The 22147-nt window shown below is 44.8% G+C and overlaps 1 protein-coding gene across 1 annotated transcript; it reads left to right on the plus strand.

The window, feature by feature from the left end:
• The first annotated feature begins 16926 nt into the window (after positions 1 to 16926).
• Positions 16927 to 21714, plus strand: LOC123410009 (protein SEEDLING PLASTID DEVELOPMENT 1). The gene is made up of 9 exons (XM_045102917.1): positions 16927 to 17627; positions 17881 to 18095; positions 18281 to 18431; positions 18551 to 18742; positions 19271 to 19433; positions 19556 to 19854; positions 20224 to 20400; positions 20488 to 20652; positions 21081 to 21714. Exons 1-9 carry the CDS (start codon positions 17178 to 17180, stop codon positions 21381 to 21383), a joined length of 2115 nt encoding a protein of 704 aa, XP_044958852.1. The 5' UTR covers positions 16927 to 17177; the 3' UTR covers positions 21384 to 21714.
• Positions 21715 to 22147: the final 433 nt, after the last annotated feature.

Below are 22147 nucleotides of genomic sequence, written 5' to 3' on the forward strand. Positions count from 1 at the left end.
CATCAATCACCAAAATTACTTAGGCATAAACTATGCCCTAACAATCTCCCCCTTTTTGGTGGATTGATGACAATACCGGATTTGCATAGTGAATAATATGTGAACAAAAAGATAGAGATATATAAAAATAAGGAGCATATGACTCACAGCATATGATGGAAATAAATCTCACACTAGTTCAAGTCTCACATCACACAAAGCAAAGATAGCAAATAAAAGCAAATTAAGTCCAAAGCAAACACGAAAGATAAGCAAAGCTAAGCAAAGTTCAACTCTCAAATCCAGCTCCTAGACTCTCTCCCCCTTTGGCACAAGACATCAAAAAGGGGCACACCTAAAGACACAGGTGGTCACTCCTCATCCTCATCATCCCCAGACCCGTCCGTGGCATCCGGATCGTCCTGCTCCTCCTCATTGTCCTCCTCCTCCTCTGCATCAGACCACTGATAACCTTGAGCCCGCATCCAAGCAGACTCTGGAGTGATGTCGTCCTCTGAGCCGCTGGAGATCTCAACATCAAGTGTCCTCAGGACACGCTTGTGCCTCTGACGGTTCTCCTTATAGGCCACATGAGTCTGATACTGTCCCTTAGCCTACATACAGAAGAGAGTCTTCATTTTATCCTGTAGTTTCACTGCCCAAGATGGCATAGCAGAAGGGCGGGACTGAGAAGCGGTGCCTCTGTCAGCAGCAGTCTCTATGTCAGTGTCCATGTGCTGAGATGAAGTTGATGGGTTGGCCCATTTGTCCTTCATACGGAGCCTGGTAGGATCGTGCACAAAGTAACTAGCCTGAAGGTGGAACTCCTCAAGCAAATAGGTGTCGTGCCACTTCTGGCGAATATAGGCAAACAAGTAGGGCCCGTAGATGGGAACCTTGCGCATCATGATGCAGTTCCAGAGCTCAGTGAACATCACGTCAGAAATATCGAGAGGGGCAGACTCCTTAGTCATAGCCTCCTCACAAAGTAGAAGCATCTCAGCCAGAGAACCATGCACCTCGTCGAAATTGCCAATGCGAGGGAAAAGGGTGTTGCGGAAGATCCGATGCATGATATCCAGATGCTTGGGTAGCACACCTTTATTCACATAAAGTTGTTGCAGCCTGTCCTTGGCGGGGGCCCTATCAGTGGAAGCTGGAGCATGAGGACGCGACCCAATTGGAGTGTCAGCTCCCTGAAAGTCGACCTTGAGAAACGCCATGAATTCACGCCAGGAACCTGTCATCTTCTGAGTACCAGTCATCCAAACCATGGTGCGCTCGTCATCAGGCGAGAAGTGAACAGTGACATAGAATTGGGCGACAACATCTAGATCAAAGTCTTTCTTGAAGGAGATGATCTCCTTAATGCCAAGCTTGTCAATCAAGTAGAGAGCGTCACCAAAGTAATCCAGGTTCCGCTGAAGGTGAGCCAAGTCAATCCACTGAACTGGAACAAAACTCTTCTTGAAGTGCTTGATGATGTCGCGATAGATCCTGCAGTGATCCGTTGACCAAACATGCTCGACATCCTTGATCACAGCCTTCTCTTGGAGATAGTGATTTTTGGTGCGGAACCGCAGAAAGTCCTTAGGGGGCATAGTGCGAACGTTGACCCCCTTGTCCTTGTGAGCTGTCTTCTTGAAAGAATTCTTTTAGGGTTGCAGACCGGAAGTGGCGGAGCCCTCTAGAGCCTCTGGATTGCAATAATGTTTCGACTGGGTGTCCCATGGGGGGTTCGAGCGGTGAGCACCACCTGTGGCACACAAGACACACACCGAAAAAGAGCAACAAAAGCAATCAAGGCAATGAACAAAAAGAGGCATAAAAGTAAACTCACATTGCCAAGCAAATGAAAAAGGACCCATAGAAACGGCTAGATTGGATTTACAAGGGCCATGGGTCCTAGCGGTAGTACCGCTACCTCTGGCGGTAGTGCCGCTAGGGGGTTGACTTTCAGATCTGAATATGAAAAAGGACCCATAGAAACGACTAGATTGGATTTACGAGGGCCATGGGTACTGTGTATAATCACCAAGAACACCACCACAGCCCTAAACACATGAGGATCACAAGAATCATCTAAATAAAGACATGCCTAGTCAAGAGGATTCAAGTTTTAGATTTAATCCAAAATAGAAGAAGTGCTTGATCTAAAACATGAAGAACCTAGGGCATGGCAATATAAAGGCAATGAGTCATAGGACCTACACTCCCCTCGAATATCTCCTTCATGCCATCCAAGAACAAAGCACAATACCATAGACATGGATCCAGATCACCAATGCTCCTAACCCTAGAACAAGAAAACATCAACCAAGAGAATAAAGGGAGGAGCTTTACCGGAGTCCATGGCACTTGGTGGAGGAAGGAGAAGTGGAGCAAACCCTCCAACTCAACGGAGAGAAGGGGCTCCATAGATAGATATCCAAATAGGGGGAGTTCCGGGTTGGGGAGGGAGGAGCCACGAGGAAGAAGAAAGAGGCAAGAAAAAACGGGCTCCCCCTCCTTTATATAGCCCAAGGGGTACGGGCCAGCGGTAGTACCGCTTTTGTCCTGGCGGTAGTACCGCTACCTGGCGGTAGTACCGCTGCCTGCAGCGGTAGTACCGCTGGGGTCCTAGCGGTAGTACCGCTCTCCCTTGAGACAGCCCTAAAAAGTCCTAGTTAGGTCGTGGTAGACTGGGATCCTGGCGGTAGTACCGCTACCCCTGGCGGTAGTACCGCTGGGGTCCTGGCGGTAGTACCGCTACCCCTGGCGGTAGTACCGCTGCAAATGTCACACACAGACATAGGAGATGAGAAATACGTGGGCAAATGACAAGTTAGTGAAAATAAGAAGATAGCACCAGCAAGATATACTGACTTGTCATTTTGTATCCTTTCTTCCATATGAGAGAAAGGTGGGGGCGGTGGCCGAGGCCACCTATGTTTGAGACAAAGGTATGACACCGCGAAGAATTATCCTTGGGTTCATGACCAACGCTCGTCTTTGAAGCACAAGTGCCATTTGGTAATGGCTAAAGTGAAAGACTAGATCAATTTATGCATAATGGGGGGAGGAAGAGTTCATTGAGAGAACAACACTCCCCCTATGTCCATGCCTACATCTAGAATAAGATAGAATGCATAGTAAGGTGCAACGTGCCTAGCTTCAATCCACATTACTTGAATCAATGATATTTAGCTCATGCCTTAACTCCCGAAACCTTGCTTCATCTAGGGGCTTAGTGAAATATCTGCAAGTTGCTCTTTTGTGTGGATGAAGTGAACCTTAATATCACCTAGCTTGATATGTTCACGAATGAAGTGATGGCGAATATCAATATGCTTGGTCTTGCTATGTTGCACTAGGTTGAGGGAAATATTGATAGCACTTTGATTGTCACATAGAAGAGGCACTTTGTCACAAGTGACACCGTAATCCTTTAAAGTTTGCCTCATCCATAGCAATTGTGCACAACAACTTGCAGCTGCCACATACTCAGCTTCGGTGGATGATAGTGAGACACAATTCTGCTTCTTTGAAGACCAACTTACCAGTGAGCGACCAAGGAATTGGCATCCTCCAGAAGTTGACTTCCTCTCCACACAATCTCCTGCCCAATCTGAGTCAGAATAGCCTACTAGGTTGAAGTTTTCTCCTTTGGGATACCATAGGCCAAAGTTTGGGGTATGAGCCAAATATCGAAAGATTCGCTTAACAGCCATATAATGACTTTCTTTTGGTGCAGATTGAAACCGTGCACATATCCCTACACTCAACATAATATCTGGTCTAGATGCACAAAGGTAAAGGAGGGATCCAATCATGGAGCGATATACCTTTTGATCCACTGCTTTACCATTGGGATCACTGTCAAGCTTGCATCTTGTTGGCATGGGGAACTTGACCGGCTTGACATCTTCAAGCTCGAACCTTTTGAGCATGTATTGAGTGTACTTGGCTTGTTTGATGAAGTTCCCTTCTAGGCCTTGTTTAATCTCGAAACCGAGGAAGAACTTCAACTCTCCCATCATGGACATCTCAAATTTCTCGGTCATTAGTGCAGCAAATTCTTCATTGAAGGAAATGTTAGGAGAACCAAAGATAATATCATCAACATATAGTTGGCATATGAACAAATCCCCTTTAACCCTCTTAGTAAAAAGAGTGGGATCTATCTTCCCAATTTCAAACCCACAATCTTGTAACAACTCAGTAAGATACTCATACCACGCATGTGGGGCTTGTTTAAGGCCATAGAGTGCCTTATTAAGTTTGTACACATGATTGGGGAGCTTGGGATGTTCGAATCCCGGGGGTTGTTTCACGTAGACCAACTCATTTAAAGGACAATTAAGAAAGGCACTTTTCACATCCATTTGCTGTAATTTGAAATTATGATGAGAAGCAAATGCAAGCAACATGCGAATAGATTCTAGACGAGCAACAGGGGCAAAGGTTTCACCGTAGTCGATACCCTTGACTTGGGAGTAGCCTTGAGCCACCAATCTTGCCTTGTTTCGAATCACGATCCCATTGGCATCTTGCTTGTTTTTGAATATCCATTTGGTCCCGATGACATTATGTTCCTCTGTTGGTCTTGGCACTAAATCCCAGACTTGGTTACGCTCGAAGTTGTTAAGTTCTTCATGCATGGCCATAAGCCAATCCTCATCATCGAGCACTTCCTCTACCTGTTGAGGTTCACAATACGAAACAAACGCGTGATGCTCACAATAATTCCAAATCTGTTGACGGGTGGATACTCCCTTTTTTTAAACTGCCAAGTACATTCTTCATAAGATGTGACTTGACTCTCAGCTTGTTCGCAATCTTGGTTGCTCGACGCTCCAAGAGTTCTTCATTGGATAACTGGGGAGCATCAACTTGTTTACTTTGCTTGCCCTTGCATCTTGAGCCTCCCTTGGCACCAGCTGTTGGTGCTGCAGAAGGGAATTGTGAGACAGTATCCTGATCATCTTGACTTTTGACTTGAGCAGGTTCACTTGTTTGTCCTTGTACTTGTGGTTGCTCTTGATCTTGATCTTGTGCTTCTACTTGGTCTGGATCTTGTGGTTGCACTTGATCTTGATCATGAGCAGGTTCGGAACCTTGGGTAAGTTCTTGAATATCATGGGACACATCATCATTGTTGGGCAATTCATCTTGACCTTGAGCTTGTTCATCTTGTTGAGAGTCTTCTCTTTGTTCATCGGAAGCGTGTGGGGCTTGCGGGGTGATGGCTCCACTTGAGTAGAGCATTGTCCTTCTTCTTCGGCCACAAGGGGTTCCTCAATGGGGAGTATTTGACCAATCCCCATTCTTCTTATGGCTTGGGGAGGAATTTCATTACCTATATCACAAAGACCACTTTGCTCCACTTGGGAGCCATTATTTTCATCAAACTCCACGTTACACGTCTCCTCAATGAGTCCGGTGGACTTGTTGAGGACACGGTAAGCATGAGAGTTTGTAGCATAACCAACAAAGATGCCCTCATGTGCTCTAGAATCAAATTTAGCTAAGCGTGCACCTTTCTTGAGAATGAAACACTTACAACTGAATACCTGGAAGTACTTGAGATTGGGTTTGTTTCCAGTGAGAATCTCATATGGAGTCTTGTTCAAGCCTTTGCGGATATAGAGCCGATTGGACGCATAACATGTTGTGTTGATGGCCTCTGCCCAAAAGTTATATGGAGATTTGAATTCCGCCATCATTGTTCTTGCAACGTCCATCAAGGTCCGGTTCTTCCTTTCTGCCACGCCATTTTGTTGAGGGGTATATGGTGCTGAATATTGATGTTTTATTCCCTCATCACCTAGAAACTCATCCAAGGTGTAGTTCTTGAACTCGGTGCCGTTGTCACTTCTAATCATCAAGATCTTTGCTTCATGTTGACGTTGAGCTTCATTAGCAAAGTTGAGGACAGTTTGTTGAGTCTCACTCTTCCTTTTGAACAAATATACCCAGGTGTATCTTGAGTAGTCATCAACAATCACCAAGCAGTACTTTCTGCCTCCAAGACTATCAAATGATGGAGGGCCGAAAAGATCCATATGTAGGAGCTCTAATGGCCTCTTAGTGTAAATGAGAGTTGTTGGACGATGAGCAGTTTCATGAATCTTTCCTTCAATGCAGGCACTGCAAGCACGATCTCTAGCAAAGCTCACATTTGTTAGTCCACGAACATGGTCCCCTGTTAGAAGACTTTGCAAAGATCTCATATTGACATGAGCTAGTCGGCGATGCCAAAGCGAGCCCACATCAACTTTAGCCATTAAACACGTCACGGTCTTAGTGGGTCACTTTGAGAAGTTCACCACATAAAGACCATTTTCGACATATCCAACATAGGCTACTTTAAGAGTCTTGCTCCACAGGAGGACCACAGTATCAAGATTAAAGAATGTGGAAAAACCCATAATTGCAAGTTGACGAACTGAAAGTAAATTGTAGGCAAGAGACTCAACAAGCATGACCTTCTCAATAGATAACTCTTGAGAGATGACCACCTTACCAAATCCCAATACTTTTGACGAGGATGCATCGGCGATTTGGACATGGGTGGGCATAGATGGAGAAGGATGGACATCCACCACTAAGTCCTTGCTTCCGGTCATATGATTTGTTGCTCCACTATCGAGCAACCATGACACCCCACCGGAAGCAAACTCCTGCAATAGATCAAGGCTTGGTTTTAGGTACCCATTTTTTAATGGGTCCTTTCATGTTAGAGAAAAGGGTCTTAGGAACCCAGATAGCCCATTCAATGGACTCATGGTAGGAACCAACAAATCTGGCATAAACATGCCCATCACTAGCACGACATAAGACATAGGAAGAATTGAGTTTGTCGGCTGTGTTAGTAGGAATGGTTTTGCCCTTCTTGACGTTACCATCGTCCACCTTGTTCCTGTTCACCTCCTGAGTCCCTTCGCCCTCTTTGACAAAGTTGTCCATGAGGGTAGGGGATCGTTTGTTCCTGTTCCTACTTTTTCCTTTTGACTTTGAGGTAAGTCCAAGTCCCTCCTTTCCTACAACACCCTTTTGAGTGCTCAAGAGGTTGTTCAGGCTCTTCTCACCTTGTCTGCATGTCACAAGGCCCTTCTCAAGTTTCTCCTTTAACTTGGCATTTTCCTCCACAAGATGTACATGCTCACAACAAGGATTAGTTGTACAAGCATTATCAATTAACACAAAGGGAGGACAAGTAGAGATCTCCTTGGTAAGCTTTGCTTGGAGTTGATCATGAGACTCTTTCGGAGAGAAATGAACACCTTTCAAGACCTTGTGAGCCTTGTCAAGTGTGTCAAACTCCATTTTGAGTCTGTCATGGCCAACCCCAAGAGCATACTTCTCAGACTTAAGCATGCGAGTAAGAACAGTATCATGATCTAGTTTCTTTTGCATTTTAGCGCAGTCATCGTTGTATGACTCCTCAAGAGCCAAACGAAGAGTGCGCTCTTTTTCTAGAGCAATAGATAATTCAGCAATTTCATCGGCATATTCACGACTGTGTCCCTGAAGCTCGGAGATGGTCTCCTCATGAGACTGGATGAGGTCATTGGCCTCACCCAGTTGTTCCAAGAGAGCAACAAAGTGCTTCTTGGATTCTCCCTTAATAGTGCACAGAAACTTGTCAAGATCATGCTCATTAAGTTCCCCAACATCACTATCATCAACACAATTTAACAATGAAGGAGCAGTAGCGATGTTGGTCTTAATGATGGGGGTTACCTGATTGATACCTTTTGTCATGAGGCACTTGGTGATGTGGTTCTCGTTGGGGGCGTTGAAGAGAGACACCTTCTGGGGAGAGGGAGTGGCAATAGCAACCGTTGTCGTCGCCACTGTATCATCATCATCATCATCGGAAGGGTACTCTTCAAGGGCCACCATCCCCTTTGGGTGAGGTTTCTTCACAAAGTTGTTCTTGATTGGAAATGACTTGGTTTTGTCTTTGCGAATGAGCTTTCCCCCATTGTCTTCCCTTTTCTCATAGGGACATTCGGCCACGAAGGGACTCACGTTACCATAGTTATAGCATGTCCTCACTCGTTGCTTGGGTTTGAACCCACTCGAGTTGTTCTTGGTGAAGGTGGGTCTTGAATTCCTCTTGTTCCCCCAGAATTGCCTTGATGCAAGAGCCATGTGCTCATGATAGGCATACTTCGTGTCTTGAGGGCATCTCTCCTCTTCCTCATCCTCTTCTTCTTCTTCAAACGTTGCTTTTGCCTTTAACGCAAGGTTGAGAGAAGCTATCTTTGAGCGAACACGAGCAAGTGCATTGTCAGCTGTTTCGTTCATGATTGACATTGCAATGAATTCGTCCAACACCTCACTCGAAGACAAGGAGTGGAAGTCTGGTCGCTGACGAATGACATATGACATGGCTTTATTGAAAGGCATGATGGCTTTGAGAAACTTGCGCTTGACCCATGTATCATCCACATCCTTGCTCCCATGGTCCTTGAGTGCCACAGCAATAGCAGTCACCCTCCGATAGAAATCACGAGGGTCCTCGTCTTCCTTCATCACAAACTCATCGGCCTTATCAGGTATCACTTCATAGTTGGACCGTTGAATGCTTGACCTTCCCTTGTACAACACCATAATGTGCTCCCAACAATCCTTGGCCAAAGTGAAGGGACGCAAGTGAGGAAGATCTTCAGGTGGCATTGCAGACTGGAGAATAAACATAGCAGAGTGATTGTATTGATTGTCCGCATCTTCTCTTGGAGTGAGGTTGCTTGGATCATGGGGATAATATCCTTGCTCGATGATTCTCCACAAATTTGTTGAGCTGTGATTCAAATGAGACTTAATAGAAAATACCCGGTTAGCAAAATCACCTTTTACAAGTTTAGGAGGAGGACCAACAGGATTAAGACGCGGTGTGGGAACCGGTCCTCCATAGACCAAGGGTGGTGGAACAGATGCATACGTCCCATTTCCATTATTTTCGAGAGGTTGGGAAGGTTGCATATCTTTAGCCGCTTCCCTGACGGAATCAGCCTCCGAATCTGTGGTGGTGGGTTTAACCACCAATGCCGGTTTGGGAGAGTTCCTAATTCCCTCAATTAACTCTTTAAGCATGGTCTTGACCTCGTTCGTCATGGACGTCTTGAGTGCGGCCATAGCCGTATTCAAGTCGTCCCTTGTGATCGAAGTCAAGTCCATGCCCTCGGTTTGTGCACGGGGAACTCCCTCATCATCTTCCATACTCTTCGGGTGGTTAAACCCTTAATAAAGAGACGTGGCTCTGATACCAATTGAAAGGATCGATATGGTTGACTAGAGGGGGGTGAATAGGCAACGACCACTTTTTAATTAATCTTAGCAAGTTAGGGTAAACAACATATGGGTTCACAATAATAGCAACAATGGGGTGAACCGTAATGAATCTAACAACAAGAGCTACTAAGACAAGTAAGAGATAGACAACAACATAAGCATACACAAAGTAAAGGTTAGAGATAACCACAAGTGGAACCAATGAAGACGAGGATGTGTTACCGAAGTTCCTTCCCTTTGACAGGAAGTACGTCTCCGTTGGAGCGGTGTGGAGGCACAATGCTCCCCAATAAGCCACTAAGGCCACCGTATTCTCCTCACGCCCTCACATGATGCAAGGTACCGCGATTCCACTATAGGTGCCCTTGAAGGCGGCGACCGAACCTTTACAAACAAGGTTGGGGCAAACTCCACACAAAGCTTGGAGGCTCCCAACAAGACCACGAAGCTTCACCACAATGGAATGTGGCTCCGAGGTGACCTCAACCTTCTAGGATGCTCAAACACCCAAGAGTAATAAGATCCGCAAGGGATTGGTGGGGGAATCAACTTTTCTCTTGGTGGAAGTGTAGATCTAGGCCTTCTCAGCCAATCCCTAAAGAATCAACAAGTTTGATTGGCTAGGGAGAGAGATCGGGCACTTTTGAGCTTAGGGAGAAACAATGGAGCTTGGGAGGGTAAGAGATAAGGTTCCACAGCTAGAAGAACCCCTTATATAGTGGGGGGGAATCCAACCGTTTTCCCACTCACAACCCGTGCCTAGCGGTACTACCGCTGGATGCAATGGTACTACCGCTGGCACTCCAGCAGTATTACCGTTGGCTGCAGCGGTACCGCTGGCACTCCAGCGGTACTACCGCTGGCTGCAGTGGTACTACCGCTGAGCCCATGGTAGTGCATAGGCACTACCGAGCCATCCACCGTCAAGAAAGTCTTCGCAAAAAGGTCCGTCGAAGTACAACCGCTAGGAAGGCGGTACTAAGCTCCTGGAGCGGTACTACCGCTGACCAGGGGCGGTACTACCGCCAGCTAGCGGTACTACCGCTGGCTGCAGCGGTACTACCGCTAGGGAAAGCGGTACTACCGCTAGGGCTAGCGGTACTAACGCTAGGCACAGCGGTACTACCGCTCAGGGACCATTTGCTTAGATGAGATAAACACAAAGGCGGGAGCCACTCCAAAGTTGCAGGCAAGGGGAAAGGAGATAAAGTGTGTGCGTGCAAAATTGATTCCACCCAAACCTTTCCACTACGGGTCCCCTCTTAATAGTACGGCGTTCCTATGACTCAAAGAAGGAGAATCGTAGAGTACACCGAGCTTATGTTCCATGGAAAGAGGGGGCGAGTCGTCTTGTGCCGTTGGCATGTGTTATCTGAAATCTTAACACACACAATTAGTCCTTTGCGGTACTGTCATCAATCACCAAAATTACTTAGGCATAAACTATGCCCTAACAAAGCGTGAAGCAACAGGCAAGGCGGGGGTGCAACCTAGCAGTGAATCAACCTCAGTCGCCCAAAATTTCAAAGCCGGACGAGGATGCGGCGGGCGATTGGCTGACGACGGTGGCCATGGTTTCCTTCTCCGGCTAAAGGGCCCCACCTCCACCACCGTCGGCCATGAAGGTGATGTGGTCACACTGACGTCCAGCGCATCCAACATATTCGGTGAAATGTTCAAAAGGTAAAAAAAACTTTCCTTGTTGTCGTGCACGTGTTTGTTCTTGCAATTTCCGGTAAGGATAGAATGTGAGATTGATTCTGTGTACGCTCATTTGTAGTCTTGACGATGAAGCTTTCATGCGAGCAACACATGTGTCAAATGATGATTATATCTCTCAAGAGTATGCATCACGAGAATATGAAACTCAATTTGATAACAATAATCTTGACATGGACGAAGAGGGCTTTTTTCTGAAGGGTAGAACCACAAATTATACACCCCCTAAGATGTGTTGATTTGCTATGCGTGAAAGAAAATCTCTCAAGATGCATCCGTTGGGAGTGACCAAGCCGTGATACGTACTGGCAATGCATCAAGGAGTACTTCAATGAGAGCAATACTAGCGAATAATTTCGGTGAAGGGGCACAATTCATCAATGTTGGGGCACCATCAACGTCGAATGCTAAAAGTGGTCTGGTTGCTTGTCAAATGTTGAGCGCATGAATCCGAGTGGTTGCGTTGAAAGTGATTTGGTGATCATTTTCTACTTGTTTGTATTCTCTCAACATTGCGCAAAAAGTCAAATGTTCTCTAATTTAATGATGACATCTTGTTTGTTGTTGTAAGAAATGATTGCGCAAGGATTGTTTCGAGGGAGGAACAACAATGGAGAGAAAAGGAAGAAGAAACAAAGAGATTTCACTTTCCATCATTGCTACAAAGATCTCAAGGATGAGGAGAAGTGGAAAACAAGAGAAGTTTATGATGCCTCGAAGAAAAAAAATGTGCTCATGGTCTCGTGGAGGATGATGAAGATGGCAATGGCAAAGAGAGATGGATCTCACTCCACACTCGGCGACTAAATCATATAAGCCATATGGATGTAAAAAAGTAAAGGGCTCCAGGGCTGGAGTTAATGATATTAAAGAAGGATTTGACACCATTGCCATTGTGAGGAAAGAGTATGCCGAAGAAAAAATAACTTTGAAGCTAAAATAAATAAATTAGAGGAGAGAAGTCGAGTGGGGGAGAGTGGTGGCCGAGGAGAAGAGAACGACAACCCAAGAAAGGTTGGAGGCGACCGAAGATTTCAAGATGGTCGAAGAGAAAGCACTCAAGTTCATGTTCATGTGCACATTAACTCTTGATCCCAAGTCAAAGGCGTATGTCGGGCTTTGTCATGATGAAATGACCCTGAAGAAGCAAATGCTCATGAGGAGCACGATGGGAGGAAGAATGAGAGGTGTCATGGGATGAGGAATGGACGGCTACATGAACATGATGGAGGTGACTTGAATGATGCATTGCAACATGGGAGGTGGCTTTGGTGGCAACATGGATGGTGGCTTCGGTGACATGAGTGGTGGCTTTGGTGGAAACATGGGTGACATGAGAGTTGGCTTCAGCGGCAACATGAGTGCCATGGGAGGTGGCTTCGGTGGTAACATGAGTGGAATGAGAGGTGGCTTTGGCGGCAACATGATGAGTGGCATGGGAGGTGGCTTTGATGGCAATGTGAATGAAATGGGAGGTGGCAATGAATGTGCTTTTGGTGGAATCCATGGTAACAAGAATTCAATGGATCAAAAGGTCTACAAAGGAGCCATTGACGATGATGAACATACCACCGTCCACGGTGTCATTAGTGACAACGGAGAAGACGAAAATTGACTCGTATGTTTGATGTTTTATGTGCATTTTAATTTGTTTGATCATGAACTTTGTTTGAGAAGATGCAGTTTTAGTTGTAGCATCTCAAAATATGAATGATGTTTTTTTGAACCAGGCCATGCCCCTTTCCATTGCAAATGAACGGAAATATATTCAAGAAACATTCCAGGGGGAGGGGAAGCGAGTTCGAGCACTGCTAGGAAACCGCCACTACGCTCGCCCGACATCGTGACGAATGCCATGGGGCGAAAACCTTACAGCACAATAACAATCTTCAGGCTAGCCTAAATATTACAGACTGAAAAGTCAAAAGTTTAAATTTGCACGCACTAAGACAAAATGACATTCTCCAACAACATCGAAGAAGCATGATTATTCTCCCACGACCCGACACATCACGTTGTTGCATAACTTCATCAGATGCACCGTGCTTGATCTAATCATCTCAGCACCAGTTCTCACTTCTCCACCAACGTCTCCATGTTGAATCCCTTCCCAATAAGGCAAGAAAGAACACATAGAAAAGACAATTTCAAAAGGAGTTTTGATATGTTCCTTCTCAAAAGTGGCACGATTACGAGCAAGCCATATTGCCGAGCAAGCAGTCGCCATGCCAACTATATAATATTTCTCTCCTCTAGGGAGGAAAGCGTGACACCATGCAAAATACTGCCAGTAGTTATTCTGACAACAATCAATACCCAATACCACCCCAACAGATCTCCACACAACTCTGACCACTGGACGGGTGAAGAACAGATGCCCAGAAGTTTCCTCATTGCTGCAAAAGGAGCAACTTGGCTTTTGAGGACATTTCCTCTTTTTCATAACCTGTCTAGTAAGTATTGCATCCTGCGACACTTGCCACAAAAAAATTATTTTGAGAGGAATTTTTGCTTTCCAAATCCATATATAATGAAATCCACTAAGAGGGCTCTCCTACTATTTATACATAGATTTGGTGAAAAAATTGCCATTTTTGCTAAGCCCCCCCCAAACACTCGATCACTAGTCGCAATCAACTAGATGTCAGATATGGTATCACACATATCCACCCACTGTCTTTGCAAGTGAGGAGTCAACCTTCTCCTAAACAGAGTGGTAGTGTCAATTGGACTGAATTTCTCCATAGTACAATCCCGAGCATAACAAATCTCATATAACACGGGGTATTGTACCTGAAATGGGGGGAAAACATTGATAGAATCTTTCCAAACTCTGTTAATGTTACCAGACCCAAAATCAATTTTCCTACCAAGCATATAAAGACTCTTAATTTTCAGAAGGGATTTCCAACACGGGGAGTCTGAAAATCTAGGTACCGCAGAAGCCATAGTTTTATTCTTAAGGTACCGTGCATGCACAATATCTTGCGATACAACCTCTCGAGTTTCAAGTTTCCACCACCACTTGACAATCAAACTAATATTCTTCTTCCGAAGGTCTTTTGCTCCAAGACCACCCTTGTCCTTGGATCTACCTATTCCATTTAAGAAGGTAATATCTTATCTTCTTGTTACATCCTTGCCAGAAAAATCTCCTTCTATGTTTATCAAGCTTTTCAATGGAATTTTTATTCATAAGCCACATAGACAGATGGTAAAGGGTAATCTCAGTAACGACCGAATCCAGTAGGGTAAGCCTACCTCCCATAGATGCGGCATTACCAATCCAAGCCTGAAATCTATTGAGGTATTTATCCAGAATGAACTCCCAGTCCGAGTTTATAAGTATCTAGTAGCTCACAAGCATACCCAGGTATTTGATGGGGGAAAGTACCTATGTCACAATTGAACACGTTCGCTTATTCTCTAATCACATTTTCATCACCACCAATAGTAAAGATTTCACTCTTTTGAAAGTTCACTTTTAAGTCCTGAGATCATCTCAAACATATAAACCGATAACTTTAGGTTAACTGCCTTGTCAATATCATGCTCCAAGCATATGATTGTATCATACGCATATTGCAGCACAGCCACCCCATGGGGATAAGGTCAGGTGCTAGGCTAACCAACATTTTTTTCCTGTGCATTAGTAATCATTTTAGCGAGACAATCAACAACTAGGTTAAACAGAAACGAAGACTGAGGGTCACCCTGATGAAGACCTTTAGCACTTTGGAAGTATGCCCCTACGCAATTGTTAAGTTTAATACTCACAGTGCCATTTTGGGCAGCCACACCAAGTATCACTAAAACCCCGAATTTTGTGACACTCAAGCAAGAATTCCGAGTTAACCTTATCGTAAGCCTTCTCAAAGTCGAGTTTCAACACAATCCCCACCCTTTTCTTCACATGCGTATAGTTTAAGATCTCATGAGAAAGAACACCATCCATAATGTTCCTCCCTTTCATAAATGCATTTTGGCAAAAACTGGTCAGTTTACCAGCATACCTCTCCGCGCGCCTACCCAATACTTTAGTGATCAGTTTATACAGGCATCTCAACAAATAGATAGGTCTGAATTGTTGGATCTTATCCACATTTGAAGTTTTTGGCAAGAGCATAATAACATCATAGTTAATATGCCGCACATCCAAAACCCCTTTATGAAAATGGGTAAAAAGGGACATAATATCATCTTTTACTATGTCCCAACATGACTGATAAACTTCCACCGGAATGTTGTTCTCTGGTGCACTATTAGAAGCCATAGCAAAAAGGATTCATTCACTTCTATTTTCGTGAACTCACGAAAAAGGTCATTATTATCTTTAGAATTTAAATTTTGTATCATATGACCATGTATTAGGATCTAGATGGAAAATGTTTCGAGGTGCAAGACCATATAAGGTCTTATAATATTATCTTGCATGCTCAATCAGGTTATCAATACCTTCTATTTCAACATCCCTAGATTTCAGGGAATTAATTGTATTCTTCCTTTTGCGCCCATTAGCTATCTTATGATAGTAATCAGTGCTCAAGTCACCGTTGAACAACCATCGTTCATAAGATTGTTGTAACCAGAACATCTCCTCGTTTACTGGCAGCTCATGTATTTCAAAGTTAATATTAATTTTCCTATTGTATAGATCAGGGGTCAAAGGACCCTCTTCCTCTGACTCTTCCAACATAGCTAATTCCACTCTAAGATCCTCCTTCTTTTTCTTATCATGCCTAAATTTTTTTGATCCCCACCTTTTGAAATAGGTCTTAAACCTCTTCAACTTGATATTCACGGTATCAATGGGGTCTAGGGAGTTGACTTTTCCGGATCAGATTTTCTCAACAATGGGTAGGAATTTTTCATCTTTAACCCAAGTAAGATCGAAACGAAACTCACTAGGTTTAGGAGCTTCATGCCCATGTTCACCCGAGGATAGCATGCAGTAGAGGGTTAAGGTTAGAAAGCTCACGCACCAATTTCCTGAGAGAGACTAGAGGGAACAAGTCTTCCCAACTCTCATACATGAGAATGTGGTCCATCTTTTCCAAAGTAGGGTGGGCCTAATTGTTATTCCAGATGTATTCCCCCCACTTATATGAATCTCTATGAGAGCTAGGGTATTGATGATGGAATTAAAAAGGTCATTAGACTTACTACTAACCATATTCTTGTTCTTCTCACCACAATGCCTAAGAATATTTAAGTCCCCGTCCACAATATATGTCATGGTCATGTTGCTACACATTGCAGCAAGTTCCACGAGGAACTCCTCTTTGGGCAGACCCATAAACAACCAGCAAGCCCCAATTTTTTTAATGTCCCGCCCACCCAGCTGCAAGATGTACTTACCCTTGGTACATGAAATAATTTATAAGGTGTTTTGTCTCACACCGTAAAGGATACCCCCCCCCCCCCCCCCCGACTTTTCGGTAGATGGGATCCATTCTCATTTGAACAGGACATGAGGATCAATTCTTCTAAAACACCTCACGGTGAAATATTATTTTAACTATGAACGATGATGAACTTGTGTCGGTAGAAATTTGATGCAAATTGGTATCTAAATGTTGAAATGCGGCTGTACATTAGCCGTGTCGGCTGGTCACCGGTTTTACATCTCTATTTTGCATCACCTACTGAAGTTGCACCTTTACATCTGCATCTTGCATCATCTGTTGAAGTTGCCTTTTTTTTCAGATTTGTAAAAAGCATTTATTTTTAAGATGTAAATTATACCTCTCCTGTTTTTACACCTTCAAATTTGCATTCTTTTTTTGAAACCAAATTTTTTTTGCATTCTTGATCCTCTAACAAGGTGGATATCCGGTGTTTGCAGAGTACTAGCATATGCCGCACGACTGAGCGACCACAGCGGTCCATGGGCGTGGTCTATCGCTCCATCTCGCAAGGCGGGAGGAAGGTTAACGGCCAAGAAGAGGCCCCCGCCTTTTCCAACACTCTTCCTGCTCCACGCCTGACCACTCCACCTCCAGCCGCAGTATTCCCCGGAATCTTCCTTCCTCCGCCTCCGATTCCCCTCCTCCTCTGCTCCCACCTCCACCCCCGCCGAGCTCCCCGCCCGCCACCTGTTCGACCAAACGCCCCGCCCCTTCCTACATATACGCGCGCGCCATTCCACCCTTGCTCCCGCCAATCACCCGGCGACCGCGACGCGACCGACCGGCACGATGCTCAAGGTGCTGAACCCCACCCCGATCCGGCTCCGCCCGGCGTGCCGCGCATCCTCCTCGGCGGGGTGCGCGCGCGCGGCGCGGCGCGGTGGGCCGCCGCGGCGGGCGGTCCCGCAGCAGCAGCCGCCCGTGCGCCGGCCGTCCGGCGACCGGTGCGTGCCGTGGCGCGGCGCGGCGCCCTCGGGCCCCGCCTCGCCGTCCGTGTCCCCGGCAGTCGCCACCCCGGCGCCCGAGGCGCGGGCCGGGGCCAGGGGTGAGATGGAGGCGTTCCTCGAGGTGGTGCCGGCGAGGATGCGGCGGGAGCTCGCGCTGCACCCGGAGGTCTGGGACCTGGTGGAGGTCGTCATGGACCTCGGCCGCCGCCCGCTCGCGCGGTTCCCCTCCGGGGACTGGGTCATCTCCGACCAGCCCGTCACCGCCGACGACCTCCGCCAGGCCGTCTCCAAGGTGCCGTCATGTCGTCAACCTTTCTTTCTTTGATTACCAGTACCACCGTGATGCCCGCGACTGCGATCCCCCAAAATTGGCTTGGCTCTGTTGCAGTAACAATACTTTTACTGTAGTGTGAAAGTTGCTTCTGTGGAGATGCTTGCTTTCCTCATCTGGGAGATCCCCAATACTACTGTAGTATGAAAGTTGCTTCTGTGGAGCTGGAGATGCTAGTTTTGCTCACTTGGAAGATCGGTTCCTCTCTTTGCAGGTGGGCAATTTCTCCGAGGACAACCGATCCGGGATCAACCACTCGTTGCACCGGATCAGCGCCATCCGGAACCGCAAGGCTCACATAATTGGCCTCACTTGCCGTGTCGGACGGGCTATATCGGGCAGCGCGGAGATGATCCGTGATCTGGTGGTGGGAGGCGGCTCCATATTGGTGATTGGACCCCCTGGAGTAGGGAAGACCACTCTGATCAGGTACATCACCTACAAACGTAAAAGTGGAACTTCAGTTCTTTGATCAGCGGTGTTTGTCATCATGTAATGCTAATGCATGTTACGTGAATATTAACTCAGTAACATGGCTGAGAAGACCAAAGATATATAAATCGGTGCGTGTTGCAATCTGATGCTAACAATTTCAAATGCTTTCAATAATACAGGGAAATAGCTAGAATCCTGGCAGATGAGGGTAACAAACGTGTGATCATAGTGGACACATCTAATGAAATAGGAGGTGATGGGGATGTACCTCACTCCGGCATTGGGCGCTCTAGGAGAATGCAAGTTCCTAAAGTTACGATGCAGCATAACGTAGGTTCTCATTATTCTTTCATATGGTTCATATATAGTTGCAGAATCTTCTAGAGTGTCTTTGTTTAATACCTTACTGTTGGATGCTTGATGATACATATGAAACATTGTTTGTGTAGGTGATGATTGAGGCTGTTGAAAATCACATGCCGGAAGTTATTGTGATCGATGAGATTGGTACAGAACTTGAAGCAATGGCAGCCAGCACCATTGCTCAAAGAGGCGTTCAACTTGTTGGAACTGCTCATGGGGTGACAATTGACAGCATAATTAAGAACCCTTGCTTGCAAATGCTTGTTGGTGGGATTGAGGTGAACTTATTTTCTTTTCTGCTAGCTGTCCTCCAACAGTTTCTCTTATGTTCTTGAAGCTTAGCATCTTCCTGAACATCAGATTAAGGCGCAATAGTCAACCAGTCGATCCGGAAGCTTGTTATAGTTATCCTAATGTTGTTTTTAGATTCCAAAAGACATGAGAACTGGGTTTTCCAAGCACAGTGGTGTCTCTGTGTCGACCTGAGTTTGATCCTTCTCGGGCGGATCAAGCGTTGTTGATTTATTATGTGGGGGTCAAACCGGTGTATCTCATTGTCTTCCTAAATACCCCGCGAGGTTCCATGCCTTGGTGGTGTATTTTACATTCGAAAGGATAGTAATATTTGTTTTCAGATAACCATCCAATATTGAGTTCAAATAAAATTTGGGGCTGTAGATTATTTTAATAATATTTCAACACCAAGAATGACTAGAATAGTTTATTAGTATGACACACATTTGAGTATGCATCAAGAAAAAAAGAACTACTTATTAGTGAAATAACAATGTAAGTTCGTTATACAGAGTGTGACTCTTGGAGATGAAGAGGCAAAGAAGCGGAAAGTTCAAAAAACAATTCTTGAGAGAAAAGGGCCCCCAACATTTTCATGTGCTGTTGAGATGGTATCTAAGACTGAATGTCGAGTGCACTACAAGTTAGAATCTACAGTTGATGCTATTCTTGCAGGTAACTGACTAGTTCACAGTAAAGATCTTCACAGTCAACTCCTAGCACATACTCATTACTCATTAGAAGGATCTGTAGATATCTTCTGGTTTCTGAATTAAGTTTCCATCTCTTTGGTACAGGGAAGCCTCCTAAGTTTGAAGCTCGCATGATGAATAGCAAGGCCGCCGAGTCAGGAGGATCTTTGGTGATATCTGAAAGAGTGTCTGAATCAGAACACTTACCTGCGTATCAGGAAGATCTGGTCACCAGGGCGGTCACACCAGAAGATAAATTCGCCGATGATTTTGGTTCCTCCAGGCAAACAAACAACAGCATCCCATCAGGCGATAATGTCAATGGTGATTTTGGTTATGCAAAGAAAACAAAAGGCAAAACATATGTGGCTGGAAGGCCTCCAGTACGTGTTTACACTTACCAGGTAAGTGGAGATACAAATGATGTTTCTCTAGATTATAAATTTGTGCAATTATAATATTATATACATTGATGCTGTGTGCCTTAGTACCTGGATGAACATTTCTCCCATGGCCTTTGATACTGGCTACGTTCTTTTCTGAGTTGTATACTTCATTTTCTGCAAATTACAGAACTCACAAAAAAAATGTAACTAGTATTTTAAAGAATGCTTTCTTTGGAGCACCTCAGTTGTCCCAACCATCAAGTCTTAATAGTCCCTGTATTTTCCTACACGGATGTCGAAGACTGAATTTTGTGCTATGCAATATTATAGTACTGTATTTAACTGTAAAACCATAAAGCTGATGTTGCTTCTTTTTTGTGCTTTCAGGTTTCAGAAGCTGATATCTTGCAAGTAGCAACAGTGATGGGTTTTGAGGATGAATTAGACATAACAGATGACATTGAGGCGGCCAATGTGATTCTCGCGTCAAGTTCTGAAATGAAGCAGAATCCATGGATTCGTAATGTTGCCAAGTACCACAAGCTTCCGATATTTGTTGTTAAGGTCATCTCATGATAAATTTATTTTTGTGATATCCAGAGCAATAAGGTCTTCACCTGTACTAACAGTCTTGTGCCTTATAAATTGCAGACAAATACGATGGCTCAGATAGTAAAGGCTGTCAAAATGATTGTTGGAAGAGATAAGCTTAATGCACCATCACGCAAGCAACCTAAAGTTTTGGAAGGAGAGATAGAGATTGAAGATGATGCTCCGAAACGGAAGCCATCATTGGAGGAAATTGATGCATTGGAGGTAATCTCTTGTACAAACACTATAAAATCTCCTTTCGCTGCAACATTATTTTCTCATTTCATTTCCCTTTCTGTCCACCATACTGGCGCAAATAGAGTGCGAATAGGAAATAGGTTGGATAGTCTGCTCCTGATACATGAAAAGCTCACTCATCCTACTTCCATATTTTGTGAAACCCCACCACTTCACAGGAAAACAAATCTATATCCTCTCTGAAATTTCACTCAAAACAATATATTCTCGCAGAATACAGTCAAAACCAATATCAGTGTTTTACCGATAAGCATTGCATTTACTCATCCCATCCTTCTGAGACTTTAAACCGCTAGTAGTTCTGTTCGTAGTGTGCTATGTTTACTTGTTCTACTTACGGTGAGATAAATCATAGTAGTTGCATAACAGCTATATTATACTCTGCAACCATTCAGGAGGCCCGGCTGGCAATTGAATACATTGTAATCCCGGGCGGGGAGCCCGTCGAACTCCTCCCAAGGTGTTCAGAAATTGTTGCTCGTCAGCTGGAGCTCGTTGAGAGCTACCAGCTCCTTGCCGAGACCTTCGGAACCGACCCCAATTCAAGGCTGCAGATTCTTCCAGTGAAAATAGCAAAGAAGACCTCAGGCCAGGGCGCTCAGGGGCAGACGTCCACCAAGAAGAACGGCTCGGACCTGATCGTCAGCGAGAACGGCGGGGGCTTCAGCTTCTCCCGTCTGCCATTTCTGCCGAAGTGACACCTTAGTTTGACTCTCTGATCACCGTTGCCGAAATGTAAAACACCATTCTTCTCCCTCTTCTTCTCCTTCATCTTCTTGTTGTTGTACAGCGCTGTGCACAGTAGTGTAAATAGTGTTTTAATGTCCAAGAATTGAAAGAGCAAAGCTAATTGTAATTGCCTTCCATTCTTTTACCAAAAAAGAGTTCCTCACATCCTGTAACTTGTAGTTGTGTATAGCTCAGCTGGATTTGGTCTGTTGACTGCAACCTACATTGGGGATGATGATGCAAAAAACTGTATATATATATATGAAGATATAATATAGTGTTCATATAAAGTTATAGCAACACATGTTTTGCGGTTAAAAAGGAAACTATATATCGATTGGTTTAAGTGCAGCTTGCTGGAACACATAGAGACTAATCAATTAGTTCCAACATACTCCCTTCGTCCGGAAATGCTTGTCATAGTACTTGTCATTCTCATTAACACTGTTTAGTAAAGTCACTACAACAGCGAAACGATAATAGATGGCAAATGGGGATTGTTTAATGCTATTCTGAGTTGAAAGATTTATGATGCTCCTATGTAACTAACCTTGCAGCTTTGAACTGTACTTAAAGGATTGTCTAGGCCTGCAACCTTTGTATACCTTGAATTTGACAAAAAAGATACGGAAAAAATATATTTGAACTGTAAAAACACCTACAGTATTTGTCTTGTCAGCCCCAGCAATGTTTTGACTTTAAGCAGTGAACAATTCCTGAAAATTCTTGAGGA

The sequence above is a fragment of the Hordeum vulgare genome, chromosome 1H (genome assembly GCF_904849725.1).
Source record: "Hordeum vulgare subsp. vulgare chromosome 1H, MorexV3_pseudomolecules_assembly, whole genome shotgun sequence".
NCBI lineage: Eukaryota > Viridiplantae > Streptophyta > Magnoliopsida > Poales > Poaceae > Hordeum > Hordeum vulgare.

Coding starts and splice junctions, on each gene's coding strand:
- LOC123410009 (XM_045102917.1), top strand. CDS start 17,178: ATGCTCAAGGTGCTGAACCCCACCCCGATCCGGCTCCGCCCGGCGTGC. Junction 19,434..19,555: donor AGTTGATGCTATTCTTGCAG/GTAACTGACTAG, acceptor TCTTTGGTACAG/GGAAGCCTCCTAAGTTTGAA. Junction 19,855..20,223: donor TACGTGTTTACACTTACCAG/GTAAGTGGAGAT, acceptor TTGTGCTTTCAG/GTTTCAGAAGCTGATATCTT.